General features: G+C 39.2%; 1 protein-coding gene across 3 annotated transcripts in view; it reads left to right on the top strand.

The window, feature by feature from the left end:
• GRIA3 (glutamate receptor, ionotropic, AMPA 3) overlaps window positions 1-23,302 on the top strand; it is a 306,486-nt gene extending 283,184 nt beyond the window's left edge. For 2 of the 3 annotated variants that reach the window (XM_012001497.1, XM_012001495.1), the window contains exons 15-16: window positions 15,215-15,462; window positions 21,108-23,302. In XM_012001497.1, the coding sequence (XP_011856887.1) occupies window positions 15,215-15,460 (246 nt within the window). In that variant the 3' untranslated portion in view covers window positions 15,461-15,462; window positions 21,108-23,302. Of the gene's footprint in view, window positions 1-12,472; window positions 12,588-15,214; window positions 15,463-21,107 lie in introns of all 3 variants that reach the window. The other variant, XM_012001496.1, reaches the window with a different exon arrangement.
• The last annotated feature ends 744 nt before the right edge of the window (window positions 23,303-24,046 follow it).

Below are 24,046 nucleotides of genomic sequence, written 5' to 3' on the forward strand. Positions count from 1 at the left end.
CAGACGTTTGATGTTATATAAACAAACAAAAAAATCTGCACATATTTGGCTGACTTTTTACTTTTCACCCAGATGTTTTGGTACATGAAGACCCCAAAACTTTAGACCAGCTATTTTTTAATTACAACCAGCAATCAAGCATTTTTTCCTCAGCTAGTACTGCTGCAAAGTTTTTTATCAAGTAACTTTACTGACAGCTCACGATTTCCAGATTATCTGAATTTTGATATGCAAATAGAAAAATATTTCAGTAGATCCTAAATGTTTTCAACTTCTCTAACCATAGTGCTACCTGCCAGGCATCTTTCAAATCGCTTTTCTTGGTCATTCCTACAGCCAGTCTTTTGAAATAAGTCAACCCTTTTCTCAACTATGGATAATAATATGATCAGTGCTGCATACCCAACGATTGCTTATTCCATTTCTGGATTACCAAGAAGCTTGCCTTTATCTTCTTCCTTCTTGCTACCTGCTGTTTTCTGAGAGTGAGCAAGAGAAGGGGCAAGAGATGAACGTGAATCTGGTTACCACTACGTATTAGTGATGCAAAAAAAAAAAAAAAAATCAATGGAGAAGGAGGTAGAAATAGCAGTAAAACCTCATTAATTTGGAGCCCTCTGATTAATAATTTGTGATAAACTAGACAGGGACCAGTCTACAAGTTAACTTTATATTATCAGGCATGAGGACAAGAAAGGTTTGTTAAGCAAATGAAGAGTTTAGACTGGAATGTCAGTTGAATTTTTTCTTAAGAGAACAAACCCTTTTCAAATGTTAGAAGCACTTATTAGATATAATCATATTCGTTACATATCTATCTGCTAAAGTAGTTCTCACGAGGATCTCCACTAAGGCAATGTTTTATGGTCAGTTTGAATTACAAAATAGACTTAAAGAAATAAAATTGTCATTCTTCAAACCTATTTTGTAATACAGGACTTGCTTTACTCATTCAGACAATCCTTTCCCTCTGTTCCTCGAAATCAGTGAGGTTTTACTGTATTAGCAAAATGGCTTGAGATTTACATCTCTTCATTGTGTCCCATCTCGTTAACATGACAACTGACTGTTAAATATACCATCATTTCACAGAGAAAGTGAGATCCAGAGATGGTAATGACTTTGAGAAGGTCACACAGCTAATGCTGTCATAAATCTCTGCTGACTTTCAGAATCACCTCTTGTGATAATATTGCAGATGGCAATTTAGCACTACCACCTATCCAATGAGCAATGTGAATCTGATTGCATGTGATACATTTCCATAAGAATCAGGTTCATTCACAACTACCTTGGTTACTAGGCAAACGGCATATTTAAGCTGTTCCAGCCCTCAGTACTGATTACTAAAAATGACAATAATCACAACGCCTGACATTTATAAGTGCTTTTACCTTTTCAAAAACACTTTCAGACCTATTATCTCTGAAACCAGGAGAGGGAGAAATACCTGTATCACTTTTCTTTCTGTCTCTCTCTCTCTCTCGCAACCTTTAAATAATGATAAATGGGCAATTATGTTAAGTCATTGACTTTTTCTTCTCTGGCATGAGACATTACACATTCTGAGATTAGTCTAGAAAAGTTACCATACTATGGAAAGAAACAGCAAATTTTCAGGCTGTCGTAAACGTGCATGAGCTTAAACTAATAAAACTAATGTTTTTTATTATTTTATTTTATTTTTATGGATACAAGGAATTGAGAACAAAGTCAGTCTCTGAGGCGCCCCTGAACCAGACCTACAAGCTGGAACCAGAATACTCCTTGGCTTTCCCAATTTCCCAAACCTGAGCTAATAGGACCTAAACAAAACAGACTTGATCATTCCTTGATGAACTGTAAATGCACATGCAAGGATCATGTAAATTAGAGCTGTGGTTTGGGAATTTTTAACCTGCAAATCACCCTTTTGTGTTCATGCTTTATGACAATGTGTGTGCAGATGCAGTAATTAAGAGCCAGTAAGTTGTTTCAGTGATAAACCCAGATCACCAGGGGTTTGTGACATAGCCAGTGAAAGTCTATCACTGTAAATCACAACAGAATGGAGGATTTATGTGCAGAACTACCACATAGGCACATCAGCCTCCTTCTGCAGCTGCCTGTCCCCTCAAACGTTTATGTTCTCATTCACCCTACTTCATTCCCTTAATCTTGGGTACAGGGCACCAGCTTTGCTTTCCCGTCTAGCCTTACCTTACTAGACAGGATAGGGTCAGTGAAACGAGCTATTTGTGACTGAGGTGGAAAGTTATTAACAAACCCTACCCAACCTCACCATAGAATTATACCAGACTTTAGTCCTCTCCAGGGATTAAAATAGACTCCCAGTGTCCCTATATTCCAAGATGAAAATCAGCACATGTGTACTCTTGGGAACATTGTAACAGAATATTTAAAGGGACCATTCTGAGCCCCTTGACTGCAATGAGAATTGTAGGATAGGTGGGTGCCTTAACTTGAAAGGCATATAAGGACATGAGGGAGGAGGATGGCATGTGCAATTGAACCTCCATTATTTAAATAAATGGTAAGATGCTCGTTGTGACTTATAGAATATTGATAGAGAAATGCAGTTTTACTATGTCTTCAAAAATATATAGGAACTAGAATAAACTGACCAATGTGATGTAGGAAAAAACATAGGGAATTTGTTTAAATCGTTTCAAAAAATGCCTGCAATTAAAATCAGTGGTGTTTATTTTCACATGGGTGCTCCTAAGGTACCTAAAAAGAGTTTGTTCTCTGAAGAAATTAAAACATGTTCTCCCTATCACCAGCTATCTTTGTTTTTTTAAATCCTATGCATTTGCTTAGCAAGTCTTCTATTCAAAGATAGTAAAAAGTTACAGTCTCAGACAGCCCATTTCCAAAATCCCTCAACTTCATATTTGGCGGTACATAGATGAATGAGGTTATACTGTATTTCCCATTGGTATACATGAGATCTTCAGTTTTGTGTGTATTTCTTCTTCTTCCATGTATGTCTACAATTCTCCTCTCCTATGCCACCGTCTCTTAACCACTTCTCTTCCACACCCAGAATTCTTTGACTTTCTTGGGCCGTGGGTAATGGATATGAATCTGCATCTGCCTTTGCCTGCAACAAAATGGACCTTTTATTGGCAGGAGCCATCCCTAAAGGTTGACATTTCGGATACTCAGGGTTAAGATGGATCCCAATGACTCTTTATTGACACTGTTATGTGTGTAGGCAAGAATCATTACAGATCGATGGCACTTCCTGGGTCTTAGCAGAAGTTCCTGTGAATCCCCAAGACTCTGGTTTGGGATCGAGGAGTAGGGTGAGTATATTGTGCTCTTCGTTGGTTTGCATGATTCTATGCTGGTACTGCCTCCTGGAAGTATGAAGAACCTGACAGTTTTCTTTCCTGGTAGTCACTAAATTTGCTCCTTGAACTTACTCAGGTCTTCCTCCCAAGAGCAAATCCTCACTTTCTCTCAAGTGGCTGCTTCAAGCAAGGGACCTGTTGCCTTAAGAACTGAACCAGTCCAATGACTGCCAAAACCATTGATTTTGCCAAATGATATTAAAGAATAAATTTTACCACCGGAAAAAAATGTAATCCAGAAAGAAAACATTTTTAAAAAGTAATTCCATTCTAATGATTTTTTAAAAAATTAACTGTGGCCTTAACATGGTTTCTATGATTACAACATTATTATTTGCCTTTGGTGTTATCCTGATAACATGAATGTGTTTCTTATTGACAAATAATGACCAAATATCCAACACCTGAGCTACAGAAAGAGCACAAGAATGAAAAGCCTGAAGGTAAGAATGCTGTTATACAATTGCCAAGAGGAAAGACGCCATTGCAGTGGCAGACAGTGAAATGATGTATGTTTATTCCCTTTCTGCCCTTTGAAGACCAAATCATTTGGTTTCCTTTCATTTGAAGAGAAGGTTATATGCAATCTCTGAAAGGTAGGACAGCCATGGAAAAGAAACATGAAAAATTGGATGCAATTGAAATATATTTGGTGAGGGTGGGAGTTGGGGTTGGTGGAGCAGGGTGGGGGCAAATTTCTTTTGCGAACAATTGAAATCCATTCTCTTTTGACTTTCTAGAGAGCGGTATAGCATTTGGCCCTTGGCACGTGAGGCTGATCCCCATTGATCAGAAGTGGCAAAAGTGTTGTCCAAGTGCTGGATTCACCTTTTTGCTTAATTTCATCTGGCATTGAAGCAAATATTTCTCAAAATATAGATCTAAGGCAATGGCATTCATATATATATATATATGCGCATATATATATATATGTGTACACACACACACACATATGAGACTATTTGTATGTCCTGTCTAACATCACTGCTGGAAGGGCAGATGTGATGTGTAAATGCTAGAATGTATGCTAAAAGAGGGTGGTATATGCCCTGGCATGGCAACTAGATCTGATTTCAGATCTGATATATAAACTTCATTTGTTGCAATCTAGCTAAAACTGATTATTTTTCTATGAGTCATGGTCAAGGGATGGCTATTGGAGAATAAAGAGGATGCTGGCACACATCAGATTGAACTCTTAATGCATATTTTGTCTAGGATCAGGGGAATGAGTTAAATATCTTCAGAAACATACATCATGTGAGTTTCTGGTACAGATCTGTTTCTCTCTTCTCATTCTATTCTTCTCTAGGTGCCACTGGAATGAACTAAAGAAAACACACTTATACATAATAAAACCCAACCAATTTGATAGTTTGATTTTTCAAAGGATCTTAAACCAGAATTTTCAAGTGAATCATACCAATTATGTATTTGAGAAAGTTTCTATGGCCACATTTTGCTCAAAACTTAGCATTTTCCCTGAGCCCCTTCTCTCTGTCAGGGACAAATTGAGTAAGAGGTCTTCCCAGACTATTGGGTTCAACTTCTAGATGGAGAAGTTGAACAGAGGTCCAGTTTGGCAGTTTAGTAGAAATCTATCAGTGAAATACACAGCCTATGGAATCAAGGGGTCTACTTCTCTGTATTTGAGAGGTTGTAATTTAGAAATGTCACTGGCTTTATCCATATGTGTAAGAGTTGCTTCTGGGGCTGCTGCTGCAGCATAGATGCTCATCAATAGATTTCAATCACTAGCATTGTTAGGCCCTTAGTGAAATGACTCACAGCTTTCAACTCTTAATGTTATATGCATGCATTATTGAATTTGCTCTTTGCACTTATGTTAAATTATTATCCCAATAGCAAGGAGTTAAATAGGTTTGAGCTACATTTGTGAACTACATGGATATAAACACTCTCTCGGAGATGGTTTCTAGCAGCTAAGCAGTCTGCAAATCATTGTAGCTGCCCTTGTTAAATGAGGATTATTTGGGTTGCCAGAGTTCAGTAATGCCAGCAGTCATGTATGCACATGCTCCCAGGTTGTACAGAAAGCCCAGGTTGATCCAAGGTTAGAAGGATTGAAATAAAATCCTCATTTTCCTGGAAGCCTACATTCAGGAACCCCTATGAAAACAAAGGGATAGAGATTTGTTTTAAAGGACTTCAGACACAAGTGTACTCAAGGGCATATTTTGAACTGCCATGGCCTCAAACAGCTGCTATACAGAGAGAGAAATCCCTTCATTATACATATTCCAGGTTAATCTACAGAAAGGAATGTAAAGTACCACATAGTAAATTCTTTAATCCAGCAAATATTCTTCTTTTGCTTGATCATCGATTGGCTTCAACTTAATAAAGCAAGACCAACCTGGGCAGAGATGTCTGTGACTGCCTGCCTGTACATGCCTGTTATGTCCTGGGTGATGCTGGGGCTTTTCCAGAGAATGCTAGAGAGGCAAGTGAGTGATTTGGAAAGATGCCTTGTCATCATGAAAACCTGAAACATCTTCAGTAAAAGAGTTAGCAAAAGAGAGGATGGCTGTTCTCCCTCCATTGGGCCAAAGATATTTCTAAAAAGTTGTTCCCAAAAGATCTAGATACCAAGAAGCAAGTGTTAGTAACTTAGAGCAAGGGTTTGGTTAAGGGATAGGGTGAGGCAGGGGCTTCCAGCTTAGGCCGTGATAAGTTTCCATTCTCATCATCCAGATAATGTGTTATCAGAGCAGATTTCTAATTGACTGTGCAAATGCACCACCCGTGCTCATATATTTCTTTTACTTCTCTGTGATCTCCTTGTCTTTGTCCATAACCTACATATTTACACATATATCTATCTCTCCTAAGGGCACCGTTGAGGATCTTCTGGAATCATTAATTAAACAGACATTTGCTCTTTAGGTGTCCCTGTTCTGAAAGGAGAAATGAAGCATTTAGAGTAGCATATATCCCATAGTATTTCAGGGGACTAAATCATACTGCACCCTGGGTTCTGATATTTTTCAGGCCCAGAGCCATACTGACGGTATAGATTCCTCTCTTTACCTTTCCAGGATCACCAGATTATTTCACAGAATCAACTTGGTAATTAATTCACAAGACCCAATTTTCCTTCTTTTCCCCTAAGCTCAGCACCTTCACATCATTCTCTTCACCATTTCCTTGTTCATAATAAGGAATCCAACCTGGTTCTAAGCTACTATTTACTATTTACTATTTTAGGTATTTCCTGAAATTAAAACTTTAAAATAAATTAAGCAGTTCTTTTGAAATATATCAAAAGTTTTATTTATCTTGTTTCTTTAAAAAAATTAAGTTTCAGCCAGGCGCGGTGGCTCACGCCTGTAATCCCAGCACTCTGGGAGGCTGAGGTGGGCGAATCACTAGGTCAAGAGATCGAGACCATCCTGGCCAACATGGTGAAACCCCATCTCTACTAAAAATATAAAAAATTAGCTGGACATGGTGGCGTGTGCCTGTAGTCTCAGCTACTTGGAAGGCTGAGGCAGAAGGATCGCTTGAACCCTGGAGGCGGAGGTTGCAGTGAGCCGAGATCGCGCCACTGCACTCCAGCCTGGCAACAGAGCAAGACTCTGTCTCAAAAAAAATAAAAAAATTAAAATTAAAAAATTAAGTTTCTACTTTCACAGAAAAAAAAAATCAATGGCATTCTTATCCTAAAGCTGTCTCCATAAGTAAGGTTGGCCATCACTAAGATAACACTGATTCTTTAAAATGGCTGGTTGGTACAACCCAGGAACTGAGCCTGGAATCCAGGCGACCACCAGCTGGCAGGTGGAGGCCTTGGATTGTGAGCAGTCTTAGTAGCTGAGTTAGTGGCAGGTGTGGATTGTAGAGATAAGCAGAAATTTTTATAATCCAATAATGTTTTCTTCAAAAACTGAACTCATTATCAAAGTATTATGAATTATATTACTATCCCCTATATAAAAAACAGACAGATGTAATTCCATGACTGTTCCCCACACTCAGGAATCATCACTGAGACATAATTCAGCATTAACTTCACATACTTTTAAATGACTATCTAATTCCCATTTCTCTCTCTCCATCTGATCAACAATCCACATGCATTTTTATGACTTACACGCCACAAAATGTTTTCTTAGGGGAACCTTACACTCTTCCACCCCACCTCAAACATTTTTTTAGACAAAATAGAACAAAGAGTGGTAGTTTATAAATATTTACTCTTTGTTTCATTTCCCATTTCTCAGAAAGATTTGTATTTTAACAAAGCATGTCACTTAAAGATGTGAAATTCTCACAGTGGAATTTCAGCTGCCAGTGAGATAAATATTTTTGGACAGAGGGATGTTCTCAGTCCTCCTGAAATTATGTCACAAAGCACTCCTGTTTTCCCCCTAAGCCTGCTGACCCATGTCTTTGTCTTAGGAGGGCTCTACTCAGCAAAAAGTTCATAGCAAGCCCTTCAGAGGGGAGAATGCCTGACTAATTTCCACGATAGGAATCTGACCTACTTTGTTTAATTCTTTCTGTTCTCTATTGAGGTGAGTACAATAAATATTTCTGACTTATAATTCTCTTAGGTACCAGTTAAGGGCCTGCAGTAATTGCTGTGAAACATTACACTGGAGACATATTGCTGCACCACAGTAAAAGGCCCCAGCTGCAAAATATGCCCTTGCTAGATTGATAGTTATTTGGAGTATGGGGGTCCCTAAAGGAAAATAAAATCATCACAAATATCTAAGCCTGAAGAGCAAAAATAAAGAGGATTGCTACCCTTTTGTGTATTCCATTGGAGAATGTACAGAACACAGCTCAATGTATATTAATCAGCCTTTTGACCTGCCCCATAAGTTGCTGCAGAGGCTTGTGCAAATTGCTTAACCTATGTGTGCCTCAATTTCTTTATGTATTAAATAGACACCATAAATCTACCTTCTTAGGGTGATCATGAAACCTGACCAATAATTATAATCATAATAATAAGTATGTAAATATACTAGGTTGAAAAACAAAATGCTAAAAGAGTTATTGATTTGACAAGTATTTATTAAGAAAGATATCCTAAATGGAGATACAAATTCACAAGCCATGTTCCCTGCCCTTGAGAAGCACACAGTGTAGTGGGAGACGTAAGACATAGGCATAAATAATAAGGCAAGGTAGAAGTGATGGAGGAGACAGAAAACATTGAAGAGCAAAAATGGCTTCATGGAGAAAATGACATTCAAAATGATCAAATGTCCACCTATTTCCACTTCCTTCAAAATACCAATGTGTAAGAGTGTGTGTGTGTGTGTGTGTGAGTGTGTGTGTGTGTGTGTTGGGGAGAGGGTGTCAGTACCTTCAGTTGGTTAGGATTGGGCTAGATAACACATCTAATAAGGTACAGTAAGAAATAAAACTATGTGAACAAAACCAGTTTTCCTCTGCCATCTCAGAAATTTAGTCTACCCCACAGCAACATAGAGTTCTAGGAGATTTGGATTTTAAAGTACTTTCTTTTCTTGGCATCTATTGTAACCTTGTTAAGTGGTATTATCTGTGATTTCTGATTACAGCTTTTATACTTGTTGGCTGTGCTGCTGCTTGAAATGTTTGTTTTTCTCCCTCATTTTTATTTAGAAGTTCCCAAAAGCACATTGGTTCCCTGCCAGGTTTCATAAACCCTGTGATTATTTTTCTGATCCAAGGCTAAACTTCTAACAGTAGGTCATTTGTCAAAATTCTCTAAAGTCCTATGGTATCTCACAGGAGGTCTGGATACTCAAAGGCAGGATTTCTCAACTTTGGCACTACTGACATTTGGTGCCAAATAAGTCTTTGTTGTGGGGGTTGTCCTGTACATTGTAGGATATTTAGCAGCATCCCTGGCCTCTCCCAACTGGATGCCTGTAACATCCCCCAGCCCCCACCTAGGTGTGACAACAAAAAATGACTCCAGACATTGCCAAATGTCCCCTGGAGGACAAAATGGCATCTGGTTGAAAACTATTGCTCTAAAGTAACCTACACTGTAATGGTGTAGGCCATGGGAGTGAAGAGCAGTTACCAGAGCCAGTTCGTGGAAGCCACTAGATGGCCTAAGGCAGGGATAAGCCATTGTTCAGAAGTAGGATGCTAAGTCACTGATGTACTGAGCCTGGGTTTTGGCAAGAGTAGACAGTGGCAGTCCAGCATGGACCCCTAGCACAGGAATAGCCTTCCCTCCTCCGAAACCTGTGTTTCTGAAATGCTTTGTTCCAGGACCTCTCTACACTCTTAAATATGATTAAGAACCCCAAATAGATTTTCTTTATGTGTGTTACATCTGTTCATTTTTACCAATCAGAAATTAAAACTGAAAAAATTTTCATGAATTCATTGATTCATTTTAAAAAATAATGAACCCAATATATGCTAACATAAATCATATCCTTTTATGAAAAATAACTATTTTTCTAAAACAATCAAAAGAATAGTGAGAAGAATGGCACTGTCTATATTTCTGTAAATCTCTTTAATATCCAGCATAATATAGAGAATGGGATTCTCATTTCTACTTCAATCAATCTATTATAATTTCACCCATCATATGGCCTCCAGGAAACTCCACTGTATATCAAGAAGGAATAATAGTGAGAAGGCACTTAGTATTATTATAAAAACAGTTTTGACCTCACAGATCTTTTGATGAAAGGGGTTCAGGGATCCTCCGGGGGTTCCTGGACCACACTTTGAGAACAACTGCTCTAAACTGACATGCCACACTTTTATGAATGCAATTCACTTAAGGGTTGATAAATTTCTTTTGAAACTAGGATCTCTAGGGGCAGTGAAATCTCCCTATTAGACCTTAGTGTGAGTACCTAAGGAACAGAGACTGCTCTGTTCCTAAGATCTGGTGAGCGGCAGTACTGAAGAAAATGAATGACGTAATTTGAAGAACATATTACCTGGAGGGAGGGCAGGACCAGGTAAGGGCTTAGTCAGGTAGCAGTATGAGGACACTGGGCCCTTTGCAATAAGAAAAGAGGAAGCACAGAAAGGAGGAAGAATTTGTTTTGTAGTTTCTCCTGTGGTCCTGATGAGCCCAGTCACTCATATGCCATTGGAAAGCATCTTCCCCTGTATCCTGAGCTAATTGCCACGTTGCTGAGCCTGGTGCCAGTGCCTGGCTTAAGGCATAGCATTGCAGGAGAAGTGGTAGTGATGAGACAACAACAGGGGAGAGGAAGAGCGAGAAGAGCATCAGACGGTGGAGAATAGGGGAGAAGGCAGCGGCAACACTAAACTCAGGGCCATCGATGGCCTGTCTGTCATTTGAAAGCCTGGCTTAACTTTCACTGCCAATAATATCTTAAAGAGGCTCAAAATTTAATCTGAGTATGTTTTTGTTGTTTTGCATTCCAAGCAATTGGTTAGCATTTGAGAAACCTGGGGTTCCGAGCATTGGATGAAGGAACTTGTTTAGAGTATAAAAGGATCTGAATTTCTTGGCGAGATACAAAATCCAAATATTCTGGCTGCCAGGCCCTAGGCTAACCAAGAAAGTTAACTCCCTGACACTAAAGATTTATACTTATTCAAACCGCAAGTACTCTGAAATTGCATTATTTTTAAATGACTATATCTTTCTCAGAATATCTGAAGATAAGGTGGCCCCTCTGTTTTAAACAGCAAATGGGGGAAGAAAGGAAATAAGTTTGGGGACTTTGTATGATAGAGACCAGATCTCTGTGACTATAGCAAGTCTTATTAGTGACTGGATATGTTAGTGGGTTCAACTTATCCAAAATAGGCTAAGAAATTTTTACGGCATGTTCACAGTTCCATAAATTTTTCTGCTTCCCTCTTTTTAAGTTAGTGACATTCAGACCAACATGCACTAATATTTGGCAATATTGCTCCCATGAATGTGAACACATAGTTTATTGCCTCAGAATTATGCCACCCTCTCTACATGGTGCATTTTTTATCCAAAGTCATTAAAGTTTCTTCATTTAAAATCTAATAGCTCTAGAAAGAAGTCAGGATAAAGGTCATTATTCCCATTTTATAGCTGAAGACATTTATAAGGGAGAAAATCTTTATCCTAGAACCAGTAGGGTTTCAGGCACTTGCCCAGTGGCTCTGAATGCAGTCCTTATATTTTTAAGCAGTAAAGGACTAAGGAGCAGTGGCCTGGCCTCCTGGGGATATGTATTAGCCTCTTAGTTGAGGAAGTCTTATCTTACTAGAACAATTAAACTATTTCTCTACAGCATTACCCAATAGTGGCAGAGTCATTTTGCTGGTTTAGGTCCTGCCATATTAATAATCTATTTTAAAACAATCTGGTTTGCCCTCTGGTGATCTAAGTTGACCACAGACATATGGCCATATCAGAGGAACAGCCAATCAGTAACTCAAAAACAATTTGTAGACCAGTTTTTACATTGTTGAAAATACTCCCCTTATCCAAAACGGAGGTCCACAATATACCTTTAATACTAAGACCAGTATGTCCAAAAGAATTTAGACTACGTGTTTGTGGAGTAAGGACACATATGTAGTACAGTTCTTTCTGAGATCATTTTCAGCTGGGCAACAGACTTGTGTGATAAAGGACAATTAATTAGAAGGCATGTTATTTATGTAGAATCTATTTTCAATTCTGTTCGGATTTATCCATTTGTCTCGGTCCACAATATGGAAACACTTCCCCTTCTGGGTCTGTCCTTTTCCCGACTCCTCCATAAAATTTGCTTTCTGTCTGGAAGTACAACAAGACACCCAGTTAGATCAAACTTAACACACCTCCTTCACAAAGCTACTGCAAGCTGCCGCCGACGATTGTCACCCGAGGGGAGACCCTCCTCACCACACACAGCCTATCTGAGGAGTGCCTTTTTTTCTATCCTCATTATTTAACAGTGTGTGCCGATTACTCAAAGCGATATGGGCAGGCCCTGGTAAATATAGCGTTGCTGTAGTGTTAACTTTTTATAAGGTAATGCTCAGGTTGCCTGCAGTGTCTAAAATTACTCTGTGGCCAGGGCCCCCTGCTTTATCGCTTTCTATAGTTTTAAAGTAGTTTGAAGCTTGAATAACATAAAATAACATAATATAATGTTATTTATGTTATTTCCCACGTGAAGAACGCCTGTAAACCTTGCAGTATTGAAACTCAGTGAACAAGGCATCTTAGACAAGCTGAAAAACAAATGGTGGTACGATAAGGGGGAATGTGGAGCCAAGGACTCCGGGAGTAAGGTCAGTCGCTGAAGGTCTTTTTGTACTGATTAGCAATCACATTTTGACCCACTGTTTATTTTCTATCCTAAAACGGCTTTCCTTCCCAACACACACTCCCTGACACAGTGGGACCCCTTTTATAACAACAGCGCTAAAGGGATAAGACAAATGCCAGCCTCAGAGGCCTGCCATGTGACATCAATTGTTGACTCTATAGAACTGTTATTATGATTAGGAAACTCAGTCTGGTCTATTGCATTTCCAAAGTTATAAAATAATAAGCTGTGTTATAAGGGGGTTTTACTGTATTTCACATTTCAAAAGTTCAAAGAGAAAATATAACAACAATAACAACAACAACCAAAAAAAAAAAAAGATTTATTTGTGACAGTACTTTTTCTTAACCTCTTACAGTGTCAGAGACTTTGTAGTTATAAATGCATTTGGTTATTAATATATTATGTTGATCCCATCTGAAAACAGTCAAACGAATAAATAACAAAGACTGGTCTCTGTAAGCAGAATGATTAGCCTCCTGCCAGCTGCTGTTGTATTGAGTTCAGCATTAATTTGGATCTCGAATCTCATTAAGTCTGTCACACTTCTGTCTTCCAAAGGTGTCATTTGAATCTCTGTACGTAATACTTTTAAAATTTAGTCGCATGCTCCTTAAGGGTTTACATTGTCAGGATAACATCACATTGATAAGCATGAAACACTCTTCCCCGCCTCCTTCCTGCCCCCCTTCGCTCCCCTAAGAAAGTTCTTTTTAGTTTCAATTTTTGCCTTTCCTTTTTTTGGACTAATATTGTGGTATCAGTTAATTCATTTCATGAAATGCCACTCATCTTCCCCGTGCAATGAACCATTTTGCTACTGGTTTTCTACATCCCACATCAGGGAATTCTATAACTCTTGTGAAACTTAAATAATACATGAAACATGAAACTATTCTTCTTGTCACAGCTGACATGGGCTATGTCAAAGGACCTCCCCCCCACCCCACCGTTAAATATCACATACGTATAAAAATCTAACGGCAGAGGAAGGGTTACCAGAAATTGATCTATTTCCCAATGGACTGTGGAACATCCTTGCAGATAGCCTCACCAGCCTCCTTAAAGAGATAATCCAATATTTCATATGTGACAGAAATTATTACTCCTTGTCTAGCTGTCATTCATCCTAAAAGAGTGACTATTTGCAAGGTTGTTGTGAATATGAGGCATTCCCACACCCTGTTTCTGAATGCAATTCAATTTCAATTGGACCTTTTATTAAGGTAAACAAGTACAGGACTGGCTTCTATGAAAATAGGATCAGAAGGACATGGTCATATTGTCTTTACTTTTAATTATTTAAATGATACCAAGACCAGCTGAACCAGTGTTGAGTGTCAGCAATGGCCATCATCTGTTCACTGTGTTGTCACTTAAATAAGATGCTCAAAATTCACTGGCTTAACAATTTGGGTATTCCATTCAATTACATTCAGCAGCAAAATGGTTACATTCCCTCTAAAAAGACTACAAAATGCTATTTTATTTTATTTCTTTTTCAAAGAAAGACTCCTGGCCCTTGGTGTGTCCTACCTCAAGGTAGGGCTCAAGACACCAACTTTTTTTCTTTCCATTTTTCAGCAGTTCAGTTTTTGCTTTTTCATACAGGCAGATAGCTTAGTCAGATTTGCACAGTTTGACCTGAAAGTCACTGACCGGCTTCCTCAACTTTTCCCCCTTGTTACAAAGAAAGCAAATAAGTGTCATTTTTAAAAATTATTCTCTACATTCCCTGGAGTAAAAGTTAAAAATGAGCTGGATTTTTAAAAAAAATCATCAGCCTCCTGGAAAAGCTTTCTGATTTGTATGGAGCCAATCTAGGACCCAGTGGATCCTCCTGACACTTTCCTTAAACTCTCAGGAAAATGGAACGGAGCCAATTCTTTGTGCTGTGCCCTTGTTCCAGCAACACAAAGACTTGCTGCCCTGATTTTAACTAGGATGAGGATTTAGCAGCCAATCTCCAAAGGGAGCATTTTCTCAGTCACTGGGGGAAAGAGGAGAATTAACCCTTTTTAAGCAAACCCTTGCAAAATAACTCCTCAGATAAGAATAGCAGGAACCTCTAATACTATCATGTTGTATCTTAAAGACTAGTTGTTCACAAAGTTTGTCACAGGGAGAGCAAGGGAGAAAGGGGTGTTGCGGGGCAGAGAGGGGAAAGAGTGCTTCAAGTTCCCAAATGAAAAGAGTATTACATTTATAGAGATTATGTCACAGCTCAACTCTGGCAAATGGTGTTTATCCAGGCTGGCAGAGGAATAAATTATGCTTGTGTTTACTCTTTTGTTCCCATGGCCAGTGCTGTTTTATTAATTGTTGAACATCATTTTGAGGCACTAAGGGATGTAAGGAGTCAAGGTGAAAGGAAATTTAGGTGAGGATCAAGACTGTCAACAGAGGCACAATCTACCATCTTGCTGGTCATTGCAAAACATTAGCCAGTTGCCAGAATTGAGTCATAACACTTACATCAATGTTTAGTTATTTTACAATTTAGAACTACCCTATACTGTTGTAATATATTATAATGTTCCATTGCCTTTGTTTTCTCCAAGATCTAATCACGTTGTTCATTTCTCTTAGGACAAGACCAGCGCTCTGAGCCTGAGCAATGTGGCAGGCGTTTTCTATATACTTGTCGGAGGTCTGGGGCTGGCCATGATGGTGGCTTTGATAGAATTCTGTTACAAATCACGGGCAGAGTCCAAACGCATGAAACTCACAAAGAACACCCAAAACTTTAAGCCTGCTCCTGCCACCAACACTCAGAATTATGCTACATACAGAGAAGGCTACAACGTGTATGGAACAGAGAGTGTTAAGATCTAGGGGTACGGTTAAGGTCTAGTAAACTAATCAGCTTTACATTACTGTATGTCAATCTCTTTTTTTCTTTTTTTTTTTTTCTTTTTTTTAGTTTGGTTTATTGTTTAAACCATTGTCTCTTTGCAACCATTTGATTCTTTGAAAACAATGGTTGTGCTTTCTTGTCAGGCAGTGGTGCTTTTCTAATAGAATGGTTGTAATTAAATTGTGGTCTGTGACCCAAAAGGAAAAACAATTCTCCAGAGCATCATTGTTCAATAGAAAACATATGCAAGCCACATATATGAGCCACGTGTGCAATTTTAAATGTTCTAGTAGTCACATGTTAAAAAGTAAAACAAGTGAAATTAATTTTAATGATATATTTTATTTAACCCAATATATCCAAAATATGATCATTTCAATATGTTATCAATATAAAAAAAATGAGAAATTTTACATTCTTCATGCTAATTTTGGAAATCTGGGGTATATTTTATACTTATGGTACATCTCGACTTATACTAGTTACATATCAAATGTGCAGTAGTCACACATGGCCAGTGGTTATTGTATTGGACAGTGCATCTGTAGAGAAAGCAGCTGCTCTGGAACAGATATTAAAATTAGGGGCAGGGCACAGTGGCTCACGCCTGTAATCCCAGCACTTTGGGAGGCCTAGGCGGGCAGATCACGCGGTCAGGAGATCAAGACCATCCTGGCTAACCCGGTGAAACCCCGTCTCTACTAAAAATACAAAAACTTAGCCGGGCGTAGTGGTGGGCGCCTGTAGTCCCAGCTTCTCGAGGGTGGCTGAGGCAGGAGAATGGCGTGAACTCGGGAGGCGGAGCTTGCAGTGAGCGGAGATCGTGCCACTGCACTCCAGCCTGGGCGACAGTGAGAGACTTCGTCTCAAAAAAAAAAAAAAGTTTAGGTACACAGGTGAGACACTGCCACCTCAAGTAATACAGCGCTTCCATAGGGAGAGGTAGTTCTTTTAAGTAAACAGTGTATAAGTCTGAGAAAATTTTCTTAAGCTTTGAGTTCTTTTGTTGTCCCTTCCTTGGAACTGGTGCACAGGTAAGTGTCTATCAAAGGACAGTCTAGGCTCCCTGCTGCTAGCCAAGCCCTAATTCATACTTCAATGAAGTTGAGTGTTGCCACCTTGACTCTGGCAACTACAAACACCACCAATAATTCAGACATGTTCAAATGCAAGCTTGAATTTGAATAATGTCTCTATTCTGGACGTGTTTAAAAGAATATAGTCTTGTACTTTAAAGTGCATCTGTCATCACTAAAATGCCTATCTGAAGTGGAACAGAACAATAAGCAACTTCATACCCCTTATTTTAGGCAATTTTGACCTCATGAGTAAATGTCAATATGCTGGGATTTCTACAAGTGCATTTGTGGTTTTTTGTTGTTGTTGTTTTGTTTTGGGGGATTTTGGGGGTGTTTTGTTTTGTTTTTGAGGCAGAATTTTGCTCTATCGCCCAGGCTGGAGTGCAGTGGTGTGATCTCAGCTCATTGCAACCTCCGCATCCCGGGTTCAAGCAATTCTCCCGCCTCAGCCTCCCAAATAGCTGGGATTACAGGCATGCGCTACTATGCCCAGCTAATTTTTTTGTATTTTTAGTAGAGACAGAGTTTCACCATGTTGGCCAGGCTGGTCTCCAACTCTTGATTTCAAGTGATCTGCCCACATCAGCCTCCCAAAGTGCTGGGATTACAGGCGTGAGCCACCATGCCCGGCTGCATTTGTGTTTTGGCCTTCTTATAGTTCACATTGCGGATTTACATTTAGCCAATTTTAAAATAATATTTCATTCAAATAAATCATTTGTCTTGGTCATGGAAAACATCATTTTGTCCAATGAAGTTGCTGGTTGTTCTTTCTTCCTGCCTTTTGCCACAACATATTCAGCACACTGCACCAATCCGCTGACAGTGTTCCCATTGCATTGGTGGATGTACAATACATGGATTCATCTGTAATTGCATTGTTTGCATGCAAGCATTTAATGTTTCAATGTGCTTAAAATGTTTCACTCTTGAGTAGGTACTATATAGGCCCATTACAATTTGGGGCATACATTTTTATAGGATAATATCAATACATTATTCATAATCCATTTTCAAAGTGATCCACTTTCTTTCTGTAGCCAACACATAGACATGCTTGCTAGACATGAGCAATTTCAATCTAACTTAATTATCCCAAATTTTGAGGTGGTAGCATCCAAATAAATAATACACCTTAAATTTGTGTAGCAGTCATCAAAGTGCTCTCATATCTATTGGCTCATTTGAGATAAGATGGATCAGACAGTTATCAGTAAGACCCAGCCCATGAAGTGAATTACTCAAGGCAACACAGTTAGGTAGTGGCAGTTCTGGGACTAGAACCCAGCCTTTCTTCTGCCTATAGCCATATCTTTGCTAAACCATGCTACTTCTAACCACCCATGGCCTGATGTCCTCCAGGAAACTTGAAATCCTAATGGGATCCTGTCAAATGGAGAGCAGATCTTGAGTTTCTGTTCCACTTGTCCACAAAAAACGTCTTGAAGAACTTCACCAAGCCTCCATATGCCCCATTCCTTATGCACTCCACACAAGATTGAATATTCAATCACTCCTACTTTCCCCAGAAAGAATCTTTCTGAGGATTATATCAAGGCTCAGGGTGACATGACCTCCAGACTTTTTTTATCAACTATTCCACCTGAGAATTTATGTCCCTACTACCCAATTACTACAGCCTCAGACTCTTGTTAAAGCCCCAGAACAGTATTCATGAAACATTAGTGTGCATGTGACTCATGTGGGAACCTTATAAAAATATAGATCCTGATCCAGCAGGTCTGGGATGGAGCCTGAGGATCTACATTTCTCACAAACTCCCAGGTCATGCAGATGCTGCTGGTCCCAGGAGTAGAAAGATTCTAGAGGAAATAATATCAAAGAATGTAACTTAATAAAAGAAAGGAAGGAAGAAAAGAGGGAAGAAGAGAAAGAGTGATAGAGATACAGGAAGAAAGAGGAAGAAAGGAAGGTGGGAAGGAAGGAAGGGTGGAGGGAGGGGAAAAAAGAAAGGGAAGGAAGGAAGGAGGGAGGGAGGGAAAGGAGGGAGGGAGGGAGGAAATCAAAGGAAATGAAAGGAAAGAAACTGTGTCAGCAAACCTTTGTTAGGACATAATGTTGCCATCCAAAAGTAGAGGCCTGGAACATCAAACCTGAGGGGAAAATCTCAGAAACTAATATGCCACAACTTCTGGCTTTCCTTTACTCATCTGAGTTGATTCACTTTTGTGAAGCAAAATTCAGGCTAATTGAGGCAACAGTCACATTTTAATGGACTCCAATGCCAATGTGGTTACAACCCAATTACCTAGCACCTTGGCAACCATCTCCAGAGTGAAAGAAGGCTTAGGAAGAGCGTCTGCAAACAAATCTGTCCTCCAAGCCTGTACAGTCTCCAGACAAGAAGCAAAAGCCTCATACAATGCCAGGAAAACCTCACTTGTGTTAGTCAAGAGGCATCAAGCAAGCTGCTTTGAAACTTCTCTGTTGTCCTCAGCCAATTTGGTGATGTGACATTAGGGGAATGTTGGTTTAGTGAAGAGTGAGATCTTCACCCATTCATCTTTTATTTCTCGAGAAGATCTGGAATATCTCCTGGTGACTTCTAATTTGTTACCTAGTTATTAGGCTTCCAGTTATCTGAGTTGGCCTAAATCTGTCAGGGTCTATCCAGGGGCACCGACATCAAGAGGTACCCTGAGATTTTACTTCTATTACTAATTATCAGAGCCCACCTTGGGGGTTTATAGTACCAGTAATTGTTCAGGAAAAATGACTCAGGGCAAATCACCTGCAAAAATATGATCTAGTGAAATCTGGTTAATAAAAGGGCATCCTTGAAAGATGAGGAAGTTGTTTCTCATTTTCTATGGGTGATAGTCACATCAGGATTACTGGACTTATTGTGGGAACATGTGCCTCGGTCTCAGACCATGTTTAGCTCCCATTAGGGAGAAGAAAGCCTCTCGACTACCTGGTGCCTGTCTGGGTTACTGACCAGCCACTGGAAGTGTATCCTCCCAAGCATGCCTTGGCAGGTGACTGCCCATCAAGTGCTCCAGATTCATTGCACCCTAGGGTTGACTGTGCTAATTGTTTTAGGAAATTATTTCTAATTTCCTAATTGGAGTTCAGAACTACTTCTGGCTTCTTTGGTTTCTTCAAAAATATTTTTGAAATCTCTGTCCTTTACAAGACCTCAAGATGCCTGAAGTTAGGGGAAAAGATTTTCATTTTTCCTGCAGGAGTTTTCTGTTTAGTCATCCTAAAAATATTAGCTTTGTTGATGCAGCCCATTTTCAAAGTGATCCACTTTCCTTCGGAAGCCTATGCATAGGCTTGCTTACTGGAGATATTTTTCTGCTTAAAAGAATTCACTTTATGTTAAATAGAAAGAAAAAGCATTCTGGATAACCAAGGTGATGATGTTCTTTCCCCCAAGGGACTTTTACCTCAGTGATAATAGTTCATTTGACCCCATTTGAAAGCAGGAAACAGAGGCACTGAGAGGTTGGGATCCTTTCCCAAAGTCATGCCGCTAGTTAGTGATGTCCCATGCCCACTGGGGAGACAGGAGGAGACTTTGATCTTTCTGCCAGATATGAAACTTCTCCAAGCTTCTGCGATAGATATGACTTAGGACTTAGGGGTGACAAGGAAGAGGTTTGTCTACTTTCATGTTAGTCTTATTCTACCCTCCTTGGATGCTTTTGGCCTTCAGGTACATATTGGAAATTCTTCTTACAGATACTTTTACTCCAGGGCCAGTGGCAGATCATAATTATGTCATTCTTTTGGGATAAAATTCAGTGTTAGATTAGAAGAAAAAGAAGTGTTTGATTAGTGTAGAATGAAAGGATAAAGAGAGGGATGTAAACTTGAAGAGGAGGTAAGAAAGTGTCCTGCAGTATTCAGAGTCAGGGGCAAATGAATCCCTTGCACTAGTTAGTGCCTCCAAAAAGAAGACACGATCAGCATTTCAATCAGGCCTATATGTCAGGGCAAAGACCTCATTGATGCCAAGTCCCCTTCATAGGTATCACTGCTCTGGCCTCTTCCTGGAATCTGCTGTCTCTTTAAAGTCCCAGTGCTATTTTCAGACTTTAATAACTAAGGTTGTAGGTATTCAGAGAAACAATTGCTCACCTTTCTAGCAATAAGCAAAATATTTTCTTCTCACAGTTAAAATGGATTTCAATTCAGTAAGCCATAGAACACTGTTTACCCTCTGTCCTGGGTGAACAATTCTTTGTCATAGGTTCTGCAATCAGAATACACTCTTTTAGTTCTCGTGAATATCTGTATTAAAATGCCATGGAAACTCTCTGGTATACCTACATCATAAGTGATTAAAACCTTGAATTAAACTGCATGCAACACCTGCATATTCCTTAGTACAATACATATAGTAGAGAATGTAACCAGACCTGTCACCTAAAGCCAGTCAAATAAATGAGGTGCAACCCCAGAAATGCCAATTTCGGAAAACAGCCATAGTTTTGTCCAAGATAGACTGAGCCATTATAAACTTCTCAATTCCTAATAGGAGGCCCCTTCAATTTTAAATATCCCCTTGCCTTTGCAGATCCCTTCCCACTGGAGGCATGTGATGAGAGGAAATCACCGAAAACGTGGCTGCTTCAAGGATCCTGAGCCAGATTTCACTCTCCTTGGTGTCGGGCATGACACGAATATTGCTGATGGTGCAATGACCTTTCAATAGGAAAAACTGATTTTTTTTTCCTTCAGTGCCTTATGGAACACTCTGAGACTCGCGACAATGCAAACCATCATTGAAATCTTTTCTTTGCTTGAAAAAAATAATTAAAATAAAAACCAACAAAAAATGGACATGCAAGATTCCAGTATGTGAAAAAAAAAATCTTATTAAGTCAATCCAACAAAAGCCATTCTTTGATACCACTGCAGAGTATACAAACACCATGTTCTTTAATACACACACACACACACACACACACAAATTTAAATTCCAATTCAGCAAAGAGGCCCATCTAAGCTAAAAGAATTAATTCTTCCTGATTAAAAAGAAAAAATCTGTCTCCCAGTGTTTGGGAAGACGGACTGGCATTTCTTCTAGGATCTGCTGACCAGATGTTTTTGGTATTTCCTGTTGGTGGTGATGTTCTGTGCACCCTATTTCCTTTCAATGTTGCTGAAATGTGTATATCTTTAGAATGTAAATGCAACACTTAAGAAAATTCAAACACTTTGGAAAAGGGACTAAACAGTGACTTCTCTGTGTTCTCGAAATGGTTTTGTGAAAACACTTTGATAACTTCCCACTCAATGAAGAGATTTACAGAGCTTTCGAAATTGACTTTGTGTGTAGCAAGGGACGGGGCACTATCAGGATACCTCTTGGTGCTTTCCTAAAGTGGATCCCGGGGTTTTCCAAGGAGCCTGGAATTTCAGCTCACAGATCTGTTTTTCTTGCTTCAGTGTGCATTTTAAGTCAATAGAGTTGAGTATCTAGCATTGAGGTGAGGGAAATGCTGCCTATACTCCCAGATGTGTTTAGAGTATCTCAGAAACAACACTGTGTTTAGCTCGGCTTTCTCTGCTAAGTATGCCTTTCAAGTGTACACCACGGAGACAGGACTGCGTTGCAAGGCGGGATAGCAGGTTCAGACCACAGTTCTCAGTCTGACTTTACTCTTGCTAGGTCTGTCCTACTAGCTGTTGCCTGCTACCGCCCATGGCTCTCCATCGGACTGCATGTGTCCTTTTCTAGTTTGCAAAGACTAAAATGCATTCCCAAACCTACTGCTAAACTGAGGGCCTCAGCATCATTTCCAGATCTTTGCTTGGAGCAGTCTCTCTATTGACTCTCTCAGATCACTCCACTGCTCCATGGGCTATCAAGTAACTAACTGCATACCTGCCGTTGGCATCATCAGAACAGTCCGAAGAAGTAGTCTCCACTCACTAATTACCTCCTATATAACGACGTATGCTTCCTGTAGTTCAGTAGTTTGCTCTCATCAGTAACGTGCATTGGGAAGTTTCCAGACTGCAAAAACTAGGAGCTCGCATTCATTTCCCAAGTGTGACCCTTAGATGCTTAGTTGACTCGCTGCATATTTGCTCTTGTCTTCAGAAAAGAAAGGAAGAAGTATCGTTCCAACGAAATGTTTCCAGAAAAGTGTAATATAAACTTTCATTCCAAAAATGGTGTCATAAGCAAACAACTTACTTGTCAAATTTCAAATGGTATTGAACAAAAAAAGAAAGCTGTTGTGTTTTTGTTTTGTTTTGTTTTCATGAAACTGTGATTTTCAACTTATGAATGCTATAATGTCCCAGCGCGGGAAGCTCACGCTGTGTGAACACGAAGTTGTATAAAACAAACCAACCAACCTACACACAAACGTTTTCATAGGCACTGTATAAAGAAAAATGTATGTTTATTAACTCAAATCAGTTTTTCAGAGAGGAAACTTCACTGAGATGAAGAGGCGGGTAAATTGGTTTGTTATTTTTTAAAAAACTTGCATGTTTAAAAAAACTGTTGATTGCTTCAAATTTCTGCTACTAACTTCAAGCTATGGGAGTTTGGCAGTAGTCACTTGAGGATTTTTTTTTCCAATTCTTTTCTTTTTGTTGTTAAAGCTGTACTTCAGTGAACAGAAAAATTGCCAAGCAAACTAATGGCTATAAAAGGGTAAATTGCATGTGTGGGCATAAATTACAGAGCCTCATTGCCATGAGGTATTGTACAAAGTTTTAATACATTTTGTAAATAAAATTGTAAAGAAAGAATTCTGTTTCTGTGCTATGGCTAGATGTTTAAAATTTACTTGGATGCAGATGCCAAGAAGTTACTCACTAACTGACTTCTGCTAGAAGTTTTGCCAATGATGTAACAGTCACCTTACTCATGATTTTCACAAAAGATTACTCCTCTCCCCACCCCAACTGCAATTGTAGTCAGGTGCAGACCCCTAGCTTAAGCAAAACTATACATCCAAGACCTTAGATTAGTTTAACTTTAGGATCTTCCATTCCCATTCTGTCTCCTCCACCCTTTGGGACTCCTTTCCAGAGGCCTGTCTTGGCTCTAAACTTGGTCTTCAATTCTCCCATCTCCACAACTGACCTCCCACAGAACTGCCTAAATTCAGGAGTATTGACCTTCAAAAACACTTCCAATTACTTTCCTATGCCATCATAACATATATGTCCTAGTACTCTTAATTGTTTAGCTAAGTTTTGTGCTGCTGCTTCAATGACCAATAATAATTCCTAACTGGAAATCATTTCTTCCACCAAGGATCACTAATCTAGAGTGGGAGAAGAAATAATGAATTTAGGACTACACTGATTTTAGAATAGTTCTGACAGAGAAATGAAAAGCTAATCATCTAGTCTGATTTGTAGATTCTGAACATGGAATACAACTTCATCCAATAAATAAAGCAAGTGTTTAAATGTACACCAGTTTATATCATAACCACCTTAGAGAACAGGGGATAATGATAGGAGGAAAGGAGAGGGGATAATTTG

This window comes from Mandrillus leucophaeus, unplaced genomic scaffold, assembly GCF_000951045.1.
Source record: "Mandrillus leucophaeus isolate KB7577 unplaced genomic scaffold, Mleu.le_1.0 Scaffold661, whole genome shotgun sequence".
Taxonomy (NCBI): domain Eukaryota; kingdom Metazoa; phylum Chordata; class Mammalia; order Primates; family Cercopithecidae; genus Mandrillus; species Mandrillus leucophaeus.